The following is a 21,119-nucleotide window of genomic DNA, read 5'->3' as shown; positions in this document are numbered from 1 at the left end:
ATGGTTAAACTGCCAAAATCAAGACTTTCTGCTCACCTTCACTCCTTCATTCCTCTTTTCTCCCGCCTCTGGAACAAACTCCCTCACTCTCTTCAATCCCACTCCACCCTCCAGGTCTTTAAAACAGCTGTTCACCACCATCTCTTATCCTCCCCCATCCAAAACCTTGATATTTTCTACCCCCGCTAATTTCAGTCCCCTTGTGTTTTATACCTCTCCCCCCCCCCCTCCCCTTCCCACACCTCCTGCCCCCAAGCCCTCTCCCTCCCACACTTCTCCCTGCTCTCAAATGTTGTGGTTGTGTGCTTCCCCTTCTCTCCCCATCTTGTCTTCCGCTCCCTCTTTTTGTATATTTTGTTTGTCTGGTTGATTTGTTTGTGAAATAAATGTTAGCTCTTTCACGAGCCTCGATTCAGTATACAAAAAAAAAAGAAAAAAGAAAAAAAAAAGATGTCATCGCTCACATGGACTGGCAGCCATATTGGATCAAAAAAAAAGAAACGTTCAAAAATAGAAGAGTTGGCTCACACCAAGTTGACTGCGCAGGGTAAATATTCTATGAATACCATCTAGTTTCATTCGTGCAATCCCTTGGAGTTCCCTTACTATGCATGGAAAGTTTGGGGCCGCAAGGTTTCATGGTTTAGGAGTTACGGAGCAGACTAACACACACCCTCACACCCTTTCATTATTATAGATGGAGACCAGACTCGGTGGCGTAATGGTTGGAGCGTCCACCATGTAATAAACATTTTCCAAAGCTCAAAGGTTCAAACCCGACCCCAGCCATGTCGTTCCCAAGACTTAAAAATGAAGGGTTTGTTTGATAAAGCAAAACTTTGATAAAACATTTATAAAGATAGAGCACAGATAAACAACCATTGGTTGGCAACCATTGTGCTGCATTGATGGGCCTAATGGCCTCCTCCTGCGTTGAAGTTCCTTGTGAGGGATCTCATAATATTATATAACGAGAGTATCCTGGAGGAAGTACAGTCCAACCTGTGTAGAACGACTACTCAAGGGAAACTAAAAACGTGGCCTTTATAAACAGGTGGTCTTTCTGTACAGGTTTGCGGCCGCCATCTTTCTGTAGTACAATGACGATATTCAAGCACAAATACCTAAATGTATACAGTGAGCAAACCTGCACTTTCATAGTTTATCACACCGAAAAACGCAATCAAGATCAGAGCACACAATAGAGGTGTGTGCACATAAATAATTGATGAACGAGAAAGCGCAAATGCACTGAAACATGGAAATCGGAAGTCCCGTTCACCAAAACGCAATTTCTTTTTAAATATGATATACGGCTCGTAATGGAGCTGCCACTCACACACGTTGCACACATAGACATACAACCGAGACACAACACAATTAAACGAGAAAAACACAGCCACTGAGTCTCAGGGACGTGACGTACCAGCGACTTCATAACAATGGCGGCGCTTTTCTCACCAGTTATACTGAGTGGTTTGCCATTGTCTTCCTAGCATTGTTTGTCTATGCCCTATGGTGTACCATATTAAATGCTGAGCATCAGCCAAGGGAGCAGCACGCACCATTTTTAAAGTCGTTTGCATGACTTTGGTCGGGGGTCAAACCACCGACCTCCCAAAGGCATAGCAGATACTCTCACCATTACACCACCCAGTCTGTTATCGATCATAGACATGGAGCGGATACTCTCACCATTACATCACCCAGTCTGGTCTGGACTCTGGTATGGATCGCCGACATTTGTAAGAGATCTGTCGGTGTGTTTTGTGTGAAAACTGTGCTTGGATAGATGACTGAATTTACTGATTTACAATGGAATCAATAACCCTTGTGGGTACAGGTTTGAGTTTGCGAAGGGAAGCAAATCTGGAGGTCGCTCATTGCGTTAGACAGGTGATTATTCCGTACAGGTTATTTAACGCACGTTTTGTCTGCAGTGGAAATTTAAGTGGCCGCTATGAGCAGGTGGTCGTTCTGTAAAGGTGGTTGCTAAGGCAGGTTTGACTGTACTTTGTTTATTTTATTTTATTTCAAATCGGTGCTGATATGCAGGCTCAATTTTGATGTCTACCTGGTGTTGAATTTCATCCGTGCTTGCAAGTGGCAAGCAGCTGCAGGCCTTTGGGCTCTACAACAAGATTTTGGGATCAATCCTGCAACTGGTTTACAAAAACACCTCTTTGGATGAACCTTTATACGACTTTTCTGATGATGCAACCATGTGTTAAACAGTCCATCAGCTCAATGACGGGCAGCGCTGCAGCCATTTCACCCGATCTAGCAAACGTTGGAAGTCATTCTGATGCTTGGTTTCCACCTTCCATTTTGGTTCACTCTCCTGAACGACTTTGTTTCACTGTCTGACATCGCCTATCCCAGGAAGAAGACACTTCAAACTTCCTCGTTCAGATTTGGCCGACTCCACCATGGCAAATCCTTACCTGATTCCACTTGAATTCTCAGAGAAGACAACATACTACTCATTTTATAGTTTGTCTCATCTTGAAGGAAGTTTAAAGGGGGGAAATAAAAGAACAAAGAGAAGCAATAATGCGATAGGAAGGACAAGACTAATTTTCTGAGATGTTTTGCTTTTCAAATATATATCTGAGATGAAATACCAGGGTTTAAAATGATATTGTGATGCCTTTGAGTAGAAATATGTTGCTTATTCTATCTTAAAATACTTGTTTTTTTTCCTGTGTTGTCATACAGCAAGTTTGGTACATTTCAAATGGGCCTTACTTGAACTGGTGTGCTCCGTCAACATGCGCGTGCTTGCGTTGTCGAGGCAAACTGGGCAATAGAAGAACATGAGATCAGAACGTTGAAGTCATGATAAATCAGCTTGACAAAAGGATCAATAGGGGAGGATGGAGGGGGTATTCGATAATTATGGTTTATAACAATGATATCAAAGGGTATTAGACAGATTAAAACACCTGGAGAAATTCAGGTCCCAAACAAGCCACTCGGCACCGGCAGCTGCACCCACGTAGTGGTTGGCCACGCCACTCCAGTCTGCAGTCGCCAAAGTAGTTCGTTCGCTCTCCAGTGATAGGAGAGGCCCCCCGTCCACCAAGGAGTACAATCGCACCGCACCAGCCTTTTCCGCCACGAGGATCTGTCAAGCAAATGTGATCACATGGCAATCCTCCTCCTACCTTCCCTTCATTTGCTCCATTGTTGCCAATTGCCAACCCTAACCCACGCCCCTCTTAAAGATCCCAATTTTTCTACCTCTAAATATGGCCTAGATTATGGAATCTCATTCACAACCCTGTGTTGCTGATGCAATCATGAAAACTGTAAATCCGCGTCCGGATCGTAAAAACAGCAGGTTAACTGTATTGTTTCCTTGGAAACGAACTGCCTTTGTGCCATTGTTAAACAAAAGTTGAACGAATATACATATATATTGAAGTCTATAATTCACTCAATGAATGGGTGTCTCATTGACATGACAATGCATTTAGGAAGCGACAAGATCTCCACTTTAACGTCCTCCTGAAATGTTTTCAGATATTATGGCAATTCTCATTTTAAAATATCGTTTTAACCAGTTGTACTCCATTAATTCTGTGCAAGTTTTGTATGCAAACATACAAGGAAGCTCGACGGGCAAGCGGACAGGGTTTGGACGGAGCGAGTGGGCCCACCTTGTCCGGGTCGTTGGGCAACCAGCAAACGCTTACTCCGGAGAACTTCAAGGAAAAAAAGGCTTTTGATACACCATCCAGAGTCCAGATTCTGGGGGTGAAATGAGTTCAAGAGTGAAAACCAAATTGAACATCAAAAGCTCTCGAGGAAGCTTTCATAGGCCCAAGCATCGAGGGTAGAAATTTAATTACAAACTTTAAGAATGCAGTTTTTCCACTATCCAAACTCTGTATTGTGATTTGTTAGCACACTGCAATGCCTTCGAAATAATAGTTACCTTTTTGTATAAAGCGCGTACAGAAGCATGTTTAATGCGCAAACAATAACCAATTAGAGAGAGGAAAACGAAACGGTGCAAAAACAAAAAAGGACAAACGGAAGGAAACGGATGACGAAAGGAAAGTAAAAAATAAAAACAAAAAAGGTATTAAGAAGCCCAGGCAATGACGATCCAATGTAAGCTGTAAGTGCAGTTGTGTTTTTGCTGTCAAAGCAAAATATACATGTTATGTCTGGCGAGCGGCACAGCCTCCGTTAGCGTCCCGACTACAATCATCCATTCTTCCCCGGGCAATGCGTGCCCTAACTGTGTCAGCCTTTATAAAACAGTGCCCCGAGGCACGGCCGGCCAGCACGAAGACGCACGGACGGTGTTGGCACGGCCGCCATGTGCGCACTTGGCGTGGCAAAAGTGCTGATTCGTGCGAAGGGTGCGTGGTGGGCGGGGCGTGGGCGTGGCTCGGATCTCATTTCTCGAAACGGAGACCTTGCCGGAGAGGAATCGCGCATGACGTCATTGCAAATCTCAAGTCCCTTCGCATCAAAGGTGCCCTGTTCACGCCACATTCAGCCGGCAAAGGACGCTTGCTCGTCTATCAAACCGGGCAATGAAACAAAACAAAACTCGCTTTGAAACCATAAAAACCCACCAAGAACAAAAGGATGTCCGTAGCTTCTGCGGTGACGGGCCGTGGCAACCACACGACACCTCGGGAAGAAATTGGGATCTCCCGCCAAAACCATAATGGCACGTGCCTCGGCAAAGCAACATCACGACCCCCCCATGAAATGAGTAGGTCAACCAGAAGATGGCAGACGAGCACCGAAAACGTGAAAAAGCCAAAGCTTATGCAATTACAGCACCCAACTTCTGATGTCCCCTTTGCTTCATAAACAGATGCGGTGAATGTAAAAAGTAATTATATAAATGCACAAGAAATGCAAACACAGTTTCTTCAAAGCAATCAGCTCTTCAAGGAGATTGAAGTTAGCTTGCGCCAAATGTCCAAAAAAACCCCATCATTTGAATGAAGATGAGGTCAATCAGCTGCCATATTATACAAACGGTGCTGCTTTGTCCATGCACATGTGACCAGGGTCCGAAAGGACGATGCAGAGGTAGCTCACCTAATGTTCAGCTATGTCGTTGTGAGTTTGATTCCCTACCTGGCCATATATTGCCAGATTGGTGCTTTGCAGGTAGGGCATTGCATCGCATGGAGCATCCCCCAGGTGGGACGCTAGGCTCGGTGTCCCATCTGCTAGCATTAGCTGTTAGACGTTAAATATCCCATTTTGTCTTTCCCAAAGAGTTGGCGAGGTATCACTGGCACTCTGAGCAAAAACAAAAACAAAAATCCATGTGCCACGATAAGCTATCTTAATACAGATATACACCTCAATATGCAATCCCCTTGGTAGGCAAAACCAACTTTGGGATGGGGACAAATCAAGTCGCTACAACCTCCATTGTGTGACCCCTAGTCCTCCTATCAAGTTTGGTTATGATGGGTTAAGTAGCGACTGAATGTATCAATTGTGAGAGTAATCGGGGCCTTTAAAGTGGTACTAGAAGAAATGACCGCAACAAAAGGTCCAACACAAAGAGAAGAGTTTGTTCGCCTCGTTTTGGTTCTACAAGGCAGGAGCGATTGGTATTTGAAGCGAGCAGAAGTTATCGTTGGGCATGTGAACAGCGCAGCCAAACTTTCAACCCTGGAGTGAGCAATCCAAGCCCATCTGTCATCGGGTAAAGAAAGAAGAGCACAGCGCAGTGATGATAAGACCGGAGTCACGGTGAAATGTTGCTGGGTCATGATAAAAAGCGATCAAACCGACACGTGAAATACAACCGTGGCAGCTGTCAGGAGAGATAAGCCAATGTTCAAATCCTTCCTGAAAAATCACAGTAACCGCGGTTCAACCCAAGGGGGCAGGAGCCACACGCCTCCTACGGCTACGGTAGTTCTTGAACCCACCGGCCATTTGTTACATCTTGCGGCGCTCTGCGCTCGGTTTGAAGTCTCGGAGCATGGAGGCAAAAATCGCAGGAAACCATTATGGTCCCTGGCACTGGTCTACTGGCCCCACCACAAAAGGCATGAATAGTAAATAAAATCCAATTGAAAAGCCAATAAAATAAGGACCGTTTCCAAGATTCCATTTTCCAAGCTACAAATGTGCCCTTGCGTTTATGCAAACTTGGCCTTTTTTGCAAGATATAATTATTATTGTTATTAAATTGTTTTGAAAATACAGGTGCTACAGATCATGGAAGAGCACGCACGCATGCGTTCAATGAATGATGAGGCATTGCGAAATGAATGTTCAATGAATGATGAAGGATTAAACAACAAGACTTCAGTGAAAGGCAAACACCCTAGGACACCGAAGATGCCCGTAATTCGAGGATTGGTCAAATTTGACGGATAGTTTTGTTAACAGAAGGTAGGCCAATGCATGTAGATTTTTGAGGGAATTCATCATCGTAGTGTCAGTATCCGATCACATGAGCACGCGTTCCCCCCTTTAATGCACGTGCCGAGAATCAAGATGGTGGCAAGTGAGGTGACAAAGAGGGAGGAACTAAGAATAATTACTAAAACGTTATTGTTGTAATCTACAGATGATTGGCTGTGTGTTATGGCGATGGTTGCACGTCAAGGTTCAACACAAGCTCCGTTATTAAATAAACTCCCGGGTCAGGCTGGGATCACCTTCGTGCAGAATTAGATGTCCTCCGACCATTTTCCCGTCCACGCGGTCCCAACAAAACAAAACAACATCATGCAATGTGCAAGCTCTTTAAATTGTTCTCCCTTAAGGATTTGGATGAATACCATCTCATGCTGGCAGTCCACAATCATCTCAGGTTCATGCTGCCATCTCTACGCGTGACATTCCCTCACCCCGCATTAACTCTACCGAACCCAATCAACTTACTTTTGGGGTTTCCTCCCCTCTTCTCTGATTCTTTTGCTTATTGCAACTACCTGCTGATTCACCGTCAGTGGGATGCCTTTTACCCCCATGTTACCACCACAAAGATCTTGATGCTTTCACCAGCAATTGCACAGGTAGTCTCTCTCCAACACCACCTCATGCAGATTTGCCTAACCCCTTTAAATCCCCAGGTTACAATTTTTGGTTTAACACTGACGAGAGTTCCACTCTTCAAATCTAGTCATGACCCGACCATGTGCCAATTATGCATTCTTCCTCTGCCACCTCCATCCTTAACGTCAAGTAGATAACGGTGATGTGCAAGTCCTTCCTCCATTGCAATATGGAATCCAATTAAATATTCCAGCCATAGTCTCCTGCACCCCATTCGTTTCTCCTTAATGTTACGTACAACAAGGCCTTGGGTTATCAGTCTAATCTTCCACCCGAAGGTTGGGCTGAGGGTCGGCTGCTTGCCCATCAGCGATGTGTTGATTTTCTACAGCCTTGTTCAGGCCTTGTCCTTCATGACCTTCCTGCTATCATTGAGCGACACACCAGCAACTCCTTGCTGGTTCCAACATTTGGTGGCACCTCAACTCATTTATCCTACTCTTTCTCTTACCTCCGAAACACTCCACGTAATACTGTCTGGAGATGATTTTCTGTTAAGGAAAAAGCAACATCACCTACACACCAGCATTTCATACCCAACTGGAATGGCACTCGGGAGAGCACGTACCTCCTCCAGGCTGAACAGTTTACGTTTTGTATCCCACCGATAGGCCAGATCTGCGTTCAGACCTGAACCAAAATCGAATCAGCTTGTTCTTGTCATCTACCCAACTCATCGACCAAGTTTTGTCTGAATCCATCCACAACGTTTTGAAATATCATGCTCTATATAGTTTTTGGCCCTATCTCTCAACGGCCAAAAATCACTTTTAAAATTCTAGTATCCGGATCCGGATCTTCACCAAAATTGAATCAATTTGTCCTTGTCCCATACCCAACCTGTCCATCAGATTTCGTCCGAATCCGTCCACAACTTTAAAAAAATATTCTGCTCGCAGACAGACAGACAGAAACAGGGGTGAAAACATATCCGCTGTCCACCTTTGGTGGCAGAAGTCATGAGAAAACCTTCTGCAGTCTTTTCTACTTTCATGAAAAAGAAGATCCATCAGGTGTTTACTACCAGGTGTTTACTTCCTGTCCTTCGCAGCACCAACAAGCCTGGTGTTGGCTTAGCGGTTAGGGTGCCGGCTTGGGATCCTAGGATCGAATCCCGGTCGATCGCTGAATTAACACCAGGTGGGTTGACTCAACCTGTCATCCTTCCGAGGTCGGCAAATTGAGTACCAGCTTGCTGGGATGAATGATCCCGGTGTGTACCCCAGTTTAGAATAGGTACACTGTATCCATGCGCATCGTAAGAGCGTGACCAAGGGTTGGCGTCAGGAAGGGCATCCGGCCATAAAAAAAAAACATCGCCTCAAACAGGGAACCATGATTGTCATGGGGCCCGCAAGGCTAACCCCCGCTCTAGCGGGGAAAATGGCCTTAAAACGATCATTCATTCATTCATATTCTTCGCAGCACCAACAACATCTCAACCTAACTTTGTTCCTTTCCAGCCTCATAAGTAACCCAAAATGTACAGTTATTATTTGATGCCAACAGACCCTCCTCTCATTAGAGATAACTTGCATACAGAAAGGGTAATGCAACTCACCATGTAATCCTGAAAGTAAATTCAGGTGGTGAAGGGAAGCAAATCAAAGGCAGCCGAGTGATTTTGTGGATAAACAGCAGTGGATGTAAAGCTTTGTACAATGATAATGAAACATATGTGGGCCAACAACAAAGATGTTTGGACAATTACTTGAGTTAAGAGACATAAATCTATTAAGCATAAGTCATGTGGGAGAGGAGGGTTGGAAGGAGGGGGTGAAAATCTATTTTACCTTCATTGCTTTGAGCAACAAACTAAACAAGAAGCAAAAAACAAGGAGTTACAGCAAATATACAACTGAACCCAATTTGAGAGTTATGAGAACCACTTGGAGTGGAACAAAAGTTCTGCCGTTTTTATTGACTCTAACTTGAAGGTTTGAACTTCAAAACGAGAAAGCTTGAAGTTCAGAATCAAAGAAACGAGTATAACAAATCACATCAAGAGATACTGCTGTCACACTCGTGGAAAGGATAAAATAAATTCTTTGAAATTTTGGAGGACTACAGTTTGGGAGGAAAACTTGCCTGACAGAACAATGATAAAAACAAATAGTACGGCACGCACAAAGGAGAACGTCTTGAGAGATTTAAGGAAGAGTAAAAGCTGAGAAAACGCAAGCTGTCGGACAGGTATACACATACGGTGATAATAAGTCATTTGGCTGAAGAGATGCAACAGGTAGGGTTGGTGCTGTTTCTTTTGCAACCTATGGCTGCTGGTTATATAATTTCTGGAAACGCAGCTGTGCCACTGATGGAACTGTGCTGTGCCCCCATTACCAGTAGGCTGGTACTCATTTTTCTGACCTCAGAAGAATGACAGGCTGGGTTAACCTACCTGGTGTTATTTCAATGGCTCGATAGGGGCTCAAACTCAAGACCCTAAGATCTCAAGCCAGCCACCTTAACCGTTAAGCCAACACCAGGCTTACAGGATTGGAATCTCTGAACACACATATTATCATACCAAAATACACAATTTGGTGTCTGTCTGTCTGACGATTTTTGACCGTGATACAAACGGTCGTTACTTATCCAATCAAAACCAAACTTGGCAGGAGGACTAAGGGTCACACAATGAAGGTTGTAGCAAATTCATATGCTCCACTCCCAAAGGGGTTTTCCCTGCCAATGGAGTTGCATGTTGAGGTGTATATCTGTGTTAAGATAGCTTTATCGTGGCGTTTTTCCCAAGGCCGCTTCTAATAACAAAACGAATGTTAATAGCGTAATATTAATGTTATTTCAAAACAATATTAATACTAATAATATTCCAACTCCCCAAGCGGTTTTTCCTCCTTGAACAAACTCCGTATTAACGTTTATAAATAGTTTATCGTGCCTTTTTCGTGAGAGTAATGGGCCAATGGCCTCTACCAGAAGTAAAAAATATTATAAACCACAAACACGTATGATTACCTTTTAAACAGTCACTAATGCTGTTTAATACTAAATTCAAAGAAATTTGGAGGAATCCAAATCTCAATGCTGATCACATTGAAGAAAGTAGATCTACTGTAGTCTATATACCCCATGAGGGTTAATAACACGACCATTCCTGCCGCTTCCGTGGCGTTCTTCCAAAGAGTTTTTCCATTAAAAAAAGCCGTTTCTCATTACATAAGTAAAAACAACACTTATGATAATAGCACAATATTAATGATATTACGAATCAATATCACCACTCCCCAAGAGGATTTGTGACTTGCGATGTTGCCCCTCTCCGCCCCCCCCCCCCCCCTGCAATCCCCACCCCTGACACCCCTACAGAAGTACATTTTATCAGAAATTTAGAGTGGTGAGGTCTGATATTTTCAAAGACCTGATCTAACATAAGTAATAGTAATAATAATTGGCAATAATAATAAGGATAATAGCATGGCCCCCTACCGCTCATGTAGTGAGCAGGTATACTAGTATAGACAAATGTCAAAATAATCTTAACACATTCCAAAAAAAAAAAATACATTCAAAAGTCCAGACTTTGTGGCATTTTGCGTGGCATTTTTGATAGAGGATCCGTTCCGAGTCTGGGAAGTCGGTGGTTCAATTCAGATCCTGGCCGATTTATACTGAATAATAAAAATGGTATTGCTGCTTCCTCACGAGATGCTCGGCATTTAGAGGATAGAACATGGGTAACACCCTTGCGCAACAACAACAACAACAGGCATTTTAAGGCCATTTTCCCTGCAAGAGCGGGGGTTAGCCTTGCGGTCCCCATGACAATCTTCTCCATTTTGCCCTATTTTTTGCATCTCCCCTTGTTAACCCCCTTGCCCGCATTTCTTCTTCGACCATCTTTAGCCAAACAAACATAACACCCTTGCACAACTCGACATAATTTTTGAATGGCCCCATATTGAGGTTAAGCAATCTGTGGGGTATATAGATTACAGTAGGTCTGTGCTCAGATCCGTTTGTCTGTGCTGGGTGTGATAAGCATAGATTCCTTCACGGATGTCGTTATTCCTCTAAATTTCTTTCAGTTTAATATTAAACAGCAATAGCAACTGTTTAAAAAGGTAAAAATACTTGTTTGTGGTTTATAATATTTTTTACATCTGGTAGGGGCTGTTGCTCCCACAAAACCCCAAAAGTAAAGCTATTTGTTCACGTTAACACTGCGTTTGTCCAAGGAGGAAAATCCCTTGGGGAGGGTGGATATTATTAGTATTAATATTGGTTTGTAATAACATTAATATTACACTATTATCATGAGCGTTATTATTAGCCCCTGTTTGACTTATGGAACGGGGACCTATAGATTTTGTCTCGTCCGTCTCTCAGTGCATCTGCAACCATATCTCAGAGATGTATGGCCTGAATTTGTTCATAATTGGCAGAACGAGAACACATGACAGTATACATATGCACATAATTTTGTTTCGCGATATGATCAAAGATGGCCGACTCTTAGACTGTAGACTTGTAGACTGTAGACTTGTAGATTTCCCAAAATTTAATGAGTTAATCTTTACATCATTATACATATGTGCACTAAGTTTGAATTAGATCACTTCAGCCGTTCTCACGTTATAGACATATTACAGACTTTGACTTTTGACCTTTGACCCCTTGAGCCCAAAATCGAATTAGTTCATCTCCACATCATTCTACATAAGTGTACCAAATTTGGTCAGAATCCCATCACTGGTTCACAAGTTATCATAGTAACAGGTATAAAATATGTTAATGATGACGTCATCGGTCAGGTGGTTCGGCCGCCATCTTGGAAAAACCGAAAAACTTTGCACCTCCACATCTCCGAAAGTGCTGAATAGAAAAAATTGAGACATTGCTCATTGTAAAGAACTCTCCATGGGGAATAAAATATGTTAATGATGATGTCATCGGTCACGTGGTTCAGCCGCCATATTTGTCCTAAATGGCCGATAAAAAAGTACATTCCGGCAGGTCCTCGGTCTCTGACCGATTTTTCATCTGTTTGTCTGTTTGCAGCACTACGTCTACACCGTTGCACGTAGAAGCGCCAAACTTTGCACACGTATTTGTCTTGCCCTCTAATATACTGTTTCCAAATGATGACGTCATCCGTCACGTGGTTCGGCCGCCATCTTGGAAAAATCGAAAAACTTTGCACCTCCACATCTCCGAAAGTGCTGAATAGAAAAAATTGAGACATTGCTCATTGTAAAGAACTCTTCATGGGGAATAAAATATGTTAATGATGATGTCATCGGTCACGTGGTTCGGCCGCCATCTTGGAAAAACCGAAAAACTTTGCACCTCCATATCTCCGAAAGTGCTGAATAGAAAAAATTGAGACATGGCTCATTGTAAAGAACTCTCCATGGGGAATAAAATGTGTTAATGATGACGTCATCGGTCACGTGGTTCCGCCGCCATCTTGGAAAAACCGAAAAACTTTGCACCTCTATATCTCCGAAAGTGCTGAATAGAGAAAATTGAGACATGGCTCATTGTAAAGAACTCTCCATGGGGAATAAAATATGTTAATGATGACGTCATCGGTCACGTGATTCTACAGCCATAGTTGTCCTAAATGGCCGATAAATAAGTAAATTCCGGAAAGTCCTCGGTCTCTGACCGATTTTTCATCTGTTTGTCTGTCTGTTTGTGCGCAGTACTACGTCTACACTATTGCACATAGATTCGCCAAACTTTACACACATATTTGTCTTGCCCTGGAATAGACTGTGCTCAATTTTTAACTCTCGCGTCACAAGGCCTCCATTATGACGTCATAATTCGATAAGTACAAAACTTCATCCAATCAAGATGCAATTTCTTGAGCGACATGACGGCATAAACTGGTGGAGTAAAAATAAATAATGATGATGTCATACATCACGTGGTTCTGCCGCCATCTTGGAAAACACTAAAAACTTTGCATCTCTATATCTCCGAAAGCGCTGCATAGACAAAATTGAGACTTGGTTCATTGTAAAGAACTCTCCATGGGTAATAAAATATGTTACTGATGATGTCATAGGTGCCTCCATTACGACGTCATACTTCGACAAGTACAAAACTTCATCCGATCAGGATGAAATTTATTGAGCACAATCTTGGGATAAATTGGTGGAGAAAAATAATACTGATGACGTCATCGGTCACGTGGTTCGGCCGCCATATTTGTTTTAACACAAAAGTCTTAAAAACCACTGAAAACACATCCTGGCGAGGGTCTACAATCTCTGATTGCTCTTTCTTGTTACGTTTGTTATGAAAAGCCGCTGTGGAAAAATGCCATGATAAGCGATCTTAATACAGATATACAACTCAACATGCAATCCCCTTGGCAGGAAAACCCCCTTGGGGCGGGGGACAAATGAAGTCACTCCAACCTCCATTGTGTGACCCCTAGTCCTCCTATCAAATTTGGTTATGATGGGAAAAGTAGCAACCGAATGTATCGCCGTCAACATAACAGCCAGACAGACACCAAATTGCATATTTTAGTATGATAGAAGTTGAGCTTGTTTCCATTGAACTCTTGTGGTGTTGGATTCTAATTGAGCTCTTTCTTTCCATACATGCCTTTCAACCCAATTTCGAGCCTAATTGGCTTTAAATAAGGAATGAGAGGTTCGCTAAGCTAGAGCTGTAAACACTTGTATAACATTGTTCATGTGTGTGGAAATGAACCGGCAAATAAATCTTAGAAGATTCCTTTGTTTGACAGGAGTAATGGAACAAAACTGATAATTTCTCATTCACCAAGATCAAGTCGATGAAAGTCCCAAAGTTGACGGTTGAAGAGTTTAAGTTTTAATTCCGCTCACATTTTACAAAAAATGTTAGAGAGACATGATCAGAGTGAAGTTGCAGACCCATCATTCAATAGGGACTTCAGGATAACAACAAAAAGCAAACATTTTGGTTGTTACAACAATGACGTGTTTTGAGAAAACTCACATCGTGTGGATTTTAAATCAGTTTCGTCCAAATTCCCGGAGCAAACCCAAACGCAGTTTTCCCAATGTTCTGTAGTTTTAAAGCCGCCGTACTCCCAAAACATTCCGTAAAGCACAAAACTGAAATCACAAGACCATAGCACGAAATAACTGTTGGCACCAGGGGGGAAACACAAACTTTTTTTTTGTTAATTCCACGCTGGCAGCGGCAAAAACATATGATGGGCCTGGAAGCAATTCATTGACTTATGGCCAAGCATTTGCATCCAAATAACTGCGTATGTATAAGTCTTGTGAAACATCATGTGGCAGTTTCTTCACGCGCCATCTGGATTAATTGAAGAGTTTGCAAACATCCCCAAAGTGCAACATCCTTGGTGGGAACGTGAAGTAAATACAAATGACAAAAGTCAGGCGAAAATGTTTTCCCATTTCCCCGCAAGATGCATCTTTCATCACGGATGAATATCTCGCCCAACAAATCGAGATAATGATTGGATGAACATCAATAATCTGGTCTACATATTGTCCAAGGCTCGTGGTGATCACACGCATCGGATGCATGGCAATGACGCACTCGACATATCAATGTGCTTCAACGTTGACCACAAACGATAACAGTAGAGAATGGAGAGATCAACAACATACACGGGATTTGAACTTGGGTTCCAAACACCACGAGGTAAATGTCAGATGGGAAAACCAAAGAGGCCAACCCAACTTTTTGTTCCAAGTTATTCATCTTGCATTTTATAAACTCGGTGTACTCCAAATTACCACGTCCCATGTGGCTATCTGGAATGTAAACTTTTAAGGTTACGAAGGTCGTCTCATGACAAAAAAATAAAAATAACTGTCCTCCAAAATGATCACATTAGTGCTATCAGTTTTTATTTCCTTAAAATATCACGTTCGGCACAGTATCATTGTCGCCCTTCATCGTCCACAAACTTGTTGACGTCAGCAAAGAAGATTAAATGGAAGTTATCAGGACAGCATAAGCGGTGGCACTGAATAGGGCATCAGATGATTGAAAAGGTCTATCTCCCTCGAGAAGATCACATGTTTCAATTAAGCTCCAGAAATGAGAAGATGTTTGAGTGGAAGTGGGGTCTTCTACAAGTCCGCAATCGGAAAATTCCGGAGGGGATCCATCGAGAAGCTTCACTTCATTTTAAGAATGTTCTTGGCATTTTTCTGGAACAAGCGGCTCCACAGGGTACATCATCATAATCATCAGGTACTATGCCGTATGCAGAGCAATGGTGCTGCCAAAGCAGTTACGAGGCTACACATACAACCTTGGTAGGGTCACCACTCCAACTCAGGAAGTCAAGACAGCAATTTGGATTTTGGCCAAGGCGCTGACAATAGCTCGCATACTCTTCCCGATTGAAAGGACGCCATGGGATCTTTAATGTCCACCAACTAATGCCGGCAGAAGGGATGCCCAGTTTAACGTTCATCCGAGGGACGGCACCACAAACTGAGACCTCATCCTGCCTGTGAAATACTGGGATGACAGTTTATAGCTGGGTTGGGATTCAAATCCAGGCTAGACAGCATGGAGGCAAGCATGCACATCTTAGGGGTCTAGGCCCTCCTGACAGCCCAGAGTACATCACCAAAAGGATACTACCATGTGGTATTGTGTGATAACCAGCAATCTCATGTGTCCAACAAGGAAGCACCACTTAACGTCATCAACCTTCTCAATGATGCCACATATCTTGCAAAATGCAACAACTGTGACCTGCTCATGGTGTCCCAGCGGGGTGAGGTTTTTGCAAATGTTAGGCTTGTGCAAATAATATCCAGCTTTATAATTTGTCCACAATGAGGACTATTTCCTGTAGAAAAACCAAAATATTGAAAGAACAATCATTCTGGTGAACAGTAATAACCAACCAGTGCAAGAGGGCACAAGGAAATTAAATGATTTGAGAGCAAACAATTAAATGCAGACCCCAGCTGAAGGATGGCATGTTCCCCGATGGAACCAGATCCACTATGGGCTGAAGGTATACCTGTATCAGGCGAGAAGGCTAACTAATGACCGGATGATCACGAATGGCGTTTATTCTGCTAGCAATGTGGGAATTAGTGTCTAAACCTTAAATTCCATATTTAACAATCCCAATATTAAATTTGGTCTCCATTTGCAGTGCGGCAGCTCCAAGGATTTCCAAAATTAAAGCACATGGTAGGAGCTTGAGGTTGAAAAAAACAAACAAGAAATATGTCCTGCATAGCACGATACTTGTGAAATCCCTAAAAGAAGTTGTTGGCCCATGATGACCTCAAAAACAATTGATGTTTGAATTCAGTGATGAGGCATGCAAATCCTCTTAAAATTTCAAGTCAATCAGATGAAAATTGTGGATTTCAGAAATTTGGCCTATGTTGCCCTTTTGGCCGATGTTGACCTCAACAATACTTGGTGGTTGAATTCAGTGTCCAGATATGCAAATCCTCTTAAAATTTCAAGTCAATGGGATGAAAATTGACCTCTTGGTGTATGAAGAACCACCTTTAGAGGCCATTTTTCCCTGCAAAGCAGGGGTTGGCCTTTTTCGGGCACCATGGTCCCCTTTTTGAAGCAATGTTTTACGGCCGGATGCCCTTCCTGCCACCAACCCTGTTAGTCGACTCTTGCGACACACAGGGAACTACCAGTGAACTGGTACTCAATTTGCCGACCTCGGAAGGATGGCAGGCTGAGTCAACCCCCCTGGCGTTAATTCAGCGATCGGCCAGGATTCGAACCCAGGATCCTAGGATCCCAAGCCGGCACCCTAACCACTAAGCCAACACCAGGCTTAAGCCAGGCCACGGTGTATGGTGACCTCAAAAATAGTAGGGGGTTGAATTCAGTGACCAGATATGCAAATCCTCTTCAAATTTCAAGTCAATCGGATGAAAATTGGGGAATTTTAGAAATGTGGCCTATGTTGACTTTTTGGCCTATGTTGACCTTTTGGCCTATGTTGACCTTTTGGCCTATGTTGACCTCAAAAATACTTGGTGGTTGAATTCAGTGACCAGATATGCAAGTTCTCTTCAAATTTCAAGTCAATCGGATGAAAATTGAGGATTTTAGAAATGTGGCCTATGTTGATTTTTTGGCCTATGTTGACCTAAAATATAATTGGTGGTTGGTTACAGTAAGGTGATATGCAAATCCTCTCGAAATTTCAAGTCAATCAGATGAAAACTGAGGGGTTTAGAAATTTGACAAAGTTGGTGACCTTTGGCCTATGTTGATCTTGTGAACATAGTTCAGCTCAGCTTTTAATTGTGAAATGGGCCCAGCCCGGCCGAGGTGGGCTTCGACCGGCCTCACCACCTAGCCTATAACCTTCCCAGGGCCCGTCCCGACATTTTTGGGGTTTTTTGAATGCATTTACTACTATAATTCAGCTTTTACTCGCGGCCGTAGAAGATTGACTACGGTGCTATAATTCACCTCAGCTTTTAATTGCGAAATGGGCCCAGCCCGGCCGAAGCGGAATTGACCGGCCTCGCCACCTAGCCAATAACCTTCCCAGGGCCCGTCCCGACAATTTTTGTATTAGATGTTTCCTCCTATCTTTCACCGTTCAGGAGATTAGCTTGCGCAGACAAACAAACAAACAAACAAACAAACAAACAAACAAAAACTTTGTTTTATATATATAGAAGATAAATAATAATAATAAATAATAATATATATAATAAGATAAGATGAGTAGGTCATAAAATTTCACAGCAGCTTATGCTCTACACCACATGCAATATGGTGTAATATCACATTGAGGGGCAGTGTCAAACTACAAATGGAAACAACTTAATGCGGAAATGCGGTAATGCGGAAATGCGGTAATGCGGTAATGCGGCAATGCGGTAATGCGGAAAAAAAAAAAAAACTTCCATCACTACATGTCAGCCCAAACAGCAATTAACATGACATTCTTCAGCTGGAGAGTGGCAGCTTTTGTTTTGTTCTTGAAACACAAACTTTCCAGTGTAAATGGTTTATTTAGAAAGCAAGTGAATAGATAGTGCAGCCTGATAGAACACTGCGATTGCTGTAATACCACGGGGGTGAGATACCTCGCCATGCACATCGTGTTTGGGACCGAGATGACTGAGCGACGGGGCAATTCCCAGGCACAATTACACAATTACACAATTACACGGTGGTTCGCTTGTGTTAGGGTTGGCACCCATCTCTAAATACGAGCGGGCCCAACGCACTCCGGCTGCCAATGGACATTACATCGCATGCAAACGAAAAAGTGGAGCTCTCCACACCCTATTCTCATCGTGGATTACACAAATCCAGCCTCCTGGACTCTTGGTACCGATGTCGTACTAGCAACGAATCTCCGTACCCAGGCCACGGCTCCTGCCGTTTCCACCCTTTCACTCTCGATCCTTCGTGTGCGCCTACTTATCGATTTGAGCTTTTGCAATTACCCGCACTACTTGGCCAGTGGAAATATCCGGTCTTGCGATGATTTCTCGAAGCAGACTAGCTGTAGCCTGCACCAGACTTCACTGCCCCCCTATCTCCATAAGCAGCAATTAATGAAACCTGTAATTCAAAATGACAAAAGCACCACCACCAAAGCGGTATTTTGGCTTTCTGATCAACCACACACGTGCATACGCACATTCGTCCATGTGCTGTTTATTTCCCGCGCCGACGGTGATGGTTGCCTTGGCTACGGGAGCAATCTGGCCTGTAGAAGGCCTCTACCCAGCCAAGTGCTGGCTTTGCTCGCACCTTGTGGAACCATGGAACACATGGAAACTGAATCGAACCCGCCACGGCTGCATTTTCCATTTCCACGGTAAATGTTTACACAACGCCTTGATGCTGTTTTTTCTTTTTTTTTCTCCCCTCTCAGAGGCAAATTGGAAATGGCCTGGAGGTGCTCAAATCAACGCAAGACGGGTGGGCCAGTTTGCCAAGAAGAAAGGCCCGTCAACATGATGCCTGTATTTTGACACGGCTTACATTGGCACGTCATATCACTCCCACCACGTCTGTGCTAGCCAGAGGGAAGTAAGGTGGCGTCTAGGTGCTCCGAGATACGACGGTAGATTGAAGGCAGAACCTCAGGGGTATAAACGCTGACGTCACGATGTAATAATTGTTTGTACTTGGCATGCCCACCTGAGTTAATGGCCGAAACCTGTATCCAGCAACTTCTTTTTCCTTAGGTGCATTACACCACGTTTGGTGACGGATTCCTTCATGGACTACGTTAATCGCATGCTCGGCAGGTAATGCGAGACAATCAGCAAAATTCGGTTCAACTCGTCGCAGCATGTCGGGGAGTCTCAGCTTCCACAAGGAAAAGATGCAGCAAAAAGCGTTACTCAAAGAAGAAAAAGGAACACAGACTTTCGATTTGAAAAGCCAAATCTAGAATTCCCCAAGTGCTCCTTAAAAATATAACAAGATATCGGTCAAGGACCATGGCAAAGTTTAAGCACAAAGCAGAAGGCACAGAACAAAGACTAGAACGGCACTCAGTAGAGAGCAAACCTCCACCAGGTTGGCCATATCACTCGATGGTGAAGAATCACTTAAAAATAATCTACTAGCCGGATCCGGATCCTCACCAGAATTGAATCGATTCTTCCTTGTCACATACGCTACATCTCTGCTAAATTTCGTCCGAATCCGTCCACAACTTTTTGAGATATTTTGTTTACAAACAGACAGACAGAGGTGAAAACATAACCTCCATCCACCTTTGGTGGCGGAGGTAACAACAGGGGTGGATATTGGAAGGGGGGGAGGGGGGAGGGTGGGAAGGGTGTAGATAGGCAATTGGATGCAAAACGAGGAGGATGGAAGAGATCGAGGAGAAATGGAATTAATTTGAGGAGCTATTTTGAAGACATTGTGAGAAGAATTAAGTTGACAGCTAGATCAGCACTCGGTAGAGCACATACCTCCGCCACGATGCCCAGTTTACGTTTTGTATCCCATCGATAGGCCAGATCTTCATCCGCACCTGAACCAAAATCTAATCGGCTTGCTCCTGTCACGTATCCAACTCATCCACCAAGTTTTCAGGGATTTCCTCCGAGGTGTACTTGGTGAAAAAATCACTCAAAATATCAGGATCGCTTTTTCAGAAATATTAAGCTATCCCCGAGGTAGAAACAGTTACTCAAAATCAACAACCTGTGAAGAGAGCTTGCACGTACAAGCGCCACCTGTGCATAAAGGATGGACACGGCTGCCTCTCGTGACCACTTAGTGCACAAAAAGCTTTGACTGCGAATGGAAAGGCCAGATGGCGTTAACACTTTCTCCAGGCACCGCACAGATATTGGAAAAAGGAAATGGAAACCCTTCCAAAGTCGATTCGTTTGCGATTTTCAAACCTCCCACGGCGCTGCAGATCCCGCGACACCCACAGAGTATACAAGGAACACGCGACAACGGGCTAGTTGTGGAATACATCAGCTCGCTCGAGTAGTGATCCCTTGGTGTCCTAATTCTACAGAATTAGACAATCAACTGAAGGTTGAAGGGTCGTGATCACTCAATTTAGTATCTTACCCTTCAACCTGTAAAGCTGCTTACTCAAACAACAAAGCGTGATGTTGTTGTTGATGTGGTAATTAGTGTTGTGTAATGAAGAATCAATCGGAATTCTAAGCCATGTCCGCAGTTCGTTGTCGCAGTTCCTGGTGAAGGCCGTACAATCATGGAGCATGTAGGTATTGTGTTCCAACACTAAACAAAGTTGCAAACCAAGCTCATGCACCATGCCACTTGCAAATATCAACAACAGCTGCAAACATGGCCCAAAGCAGCTCAACAAGGTAAAGACAAACAGTCCACAGGAGCAAAACAATGTCCAAATTACACAAACATTTACAGAGGTGCAGATGAATGGTGTCCGCGCAGATTGTGGAGATTGTGCAGATCTCTGGAGAGACCTGAAAATAGCTGTCCACCGATGGTCCCCATCCAACCTGACAGAGCTTGAGAGGATCTGCAGAGAAGAATGGCAGAAAATCCCCAAATCCAGGTGTGCAAAGCTTGTCGCGTCATACCCAAGAAGACTCGAGGCTGTAATCGCTGCC

General features: G+C 43.5%; 1 protein-coding gene across 1 annotated transcript in view; it reads right to left on the bottom strand.

Annotated features, from left to right (window-relative positions):
- NUP37 (nucleoporin 37) overlaps positions 1 to 21,119 on the bottom strand; it is a 254,697-nt gene that overhangs the window by 27,103 nt on the left and 206,475 nt on the right. The window contains exons 4-6 of the mRNA XM_068109918.2: positions 3,663 to 3,753; positions 2,946 to 3,127; positions 2,749 to 2,799 (exon numbers count right to left, since the gene is read on the bottom strand). Coding sequence (XP_067966019.1) covers positions 2,749 to 2,799; positions 2,946 to 3,127; positions 3,663 to 3,753 — 324 coding nt within the window. The remainder of the gene's footprint in view (positions 1 to 2,748; positions 2,800 to 2,945; positions 3,128 to 3,662; positions 3,754 to 21,119) is intronic.

This window comes from Myxine glutinosa, chromosome 1 (assembly GCF_964187855.1).
Source record: "Myxine glutinosa chromosome 1, kmMyxGlut1.1, whole genome shotgun sequence".
Classification (NCBI taxonomy): Eukaryota; Metazoa; Chordata; class Myxini; order Myxiniformes; family Myxinidae; genus Myxine; species Myxine glutinosa.
Note: the sequence above shows the minus strand (reverse complement) of the source record. Positions and strands in the feature narration are given on the sequence as shown.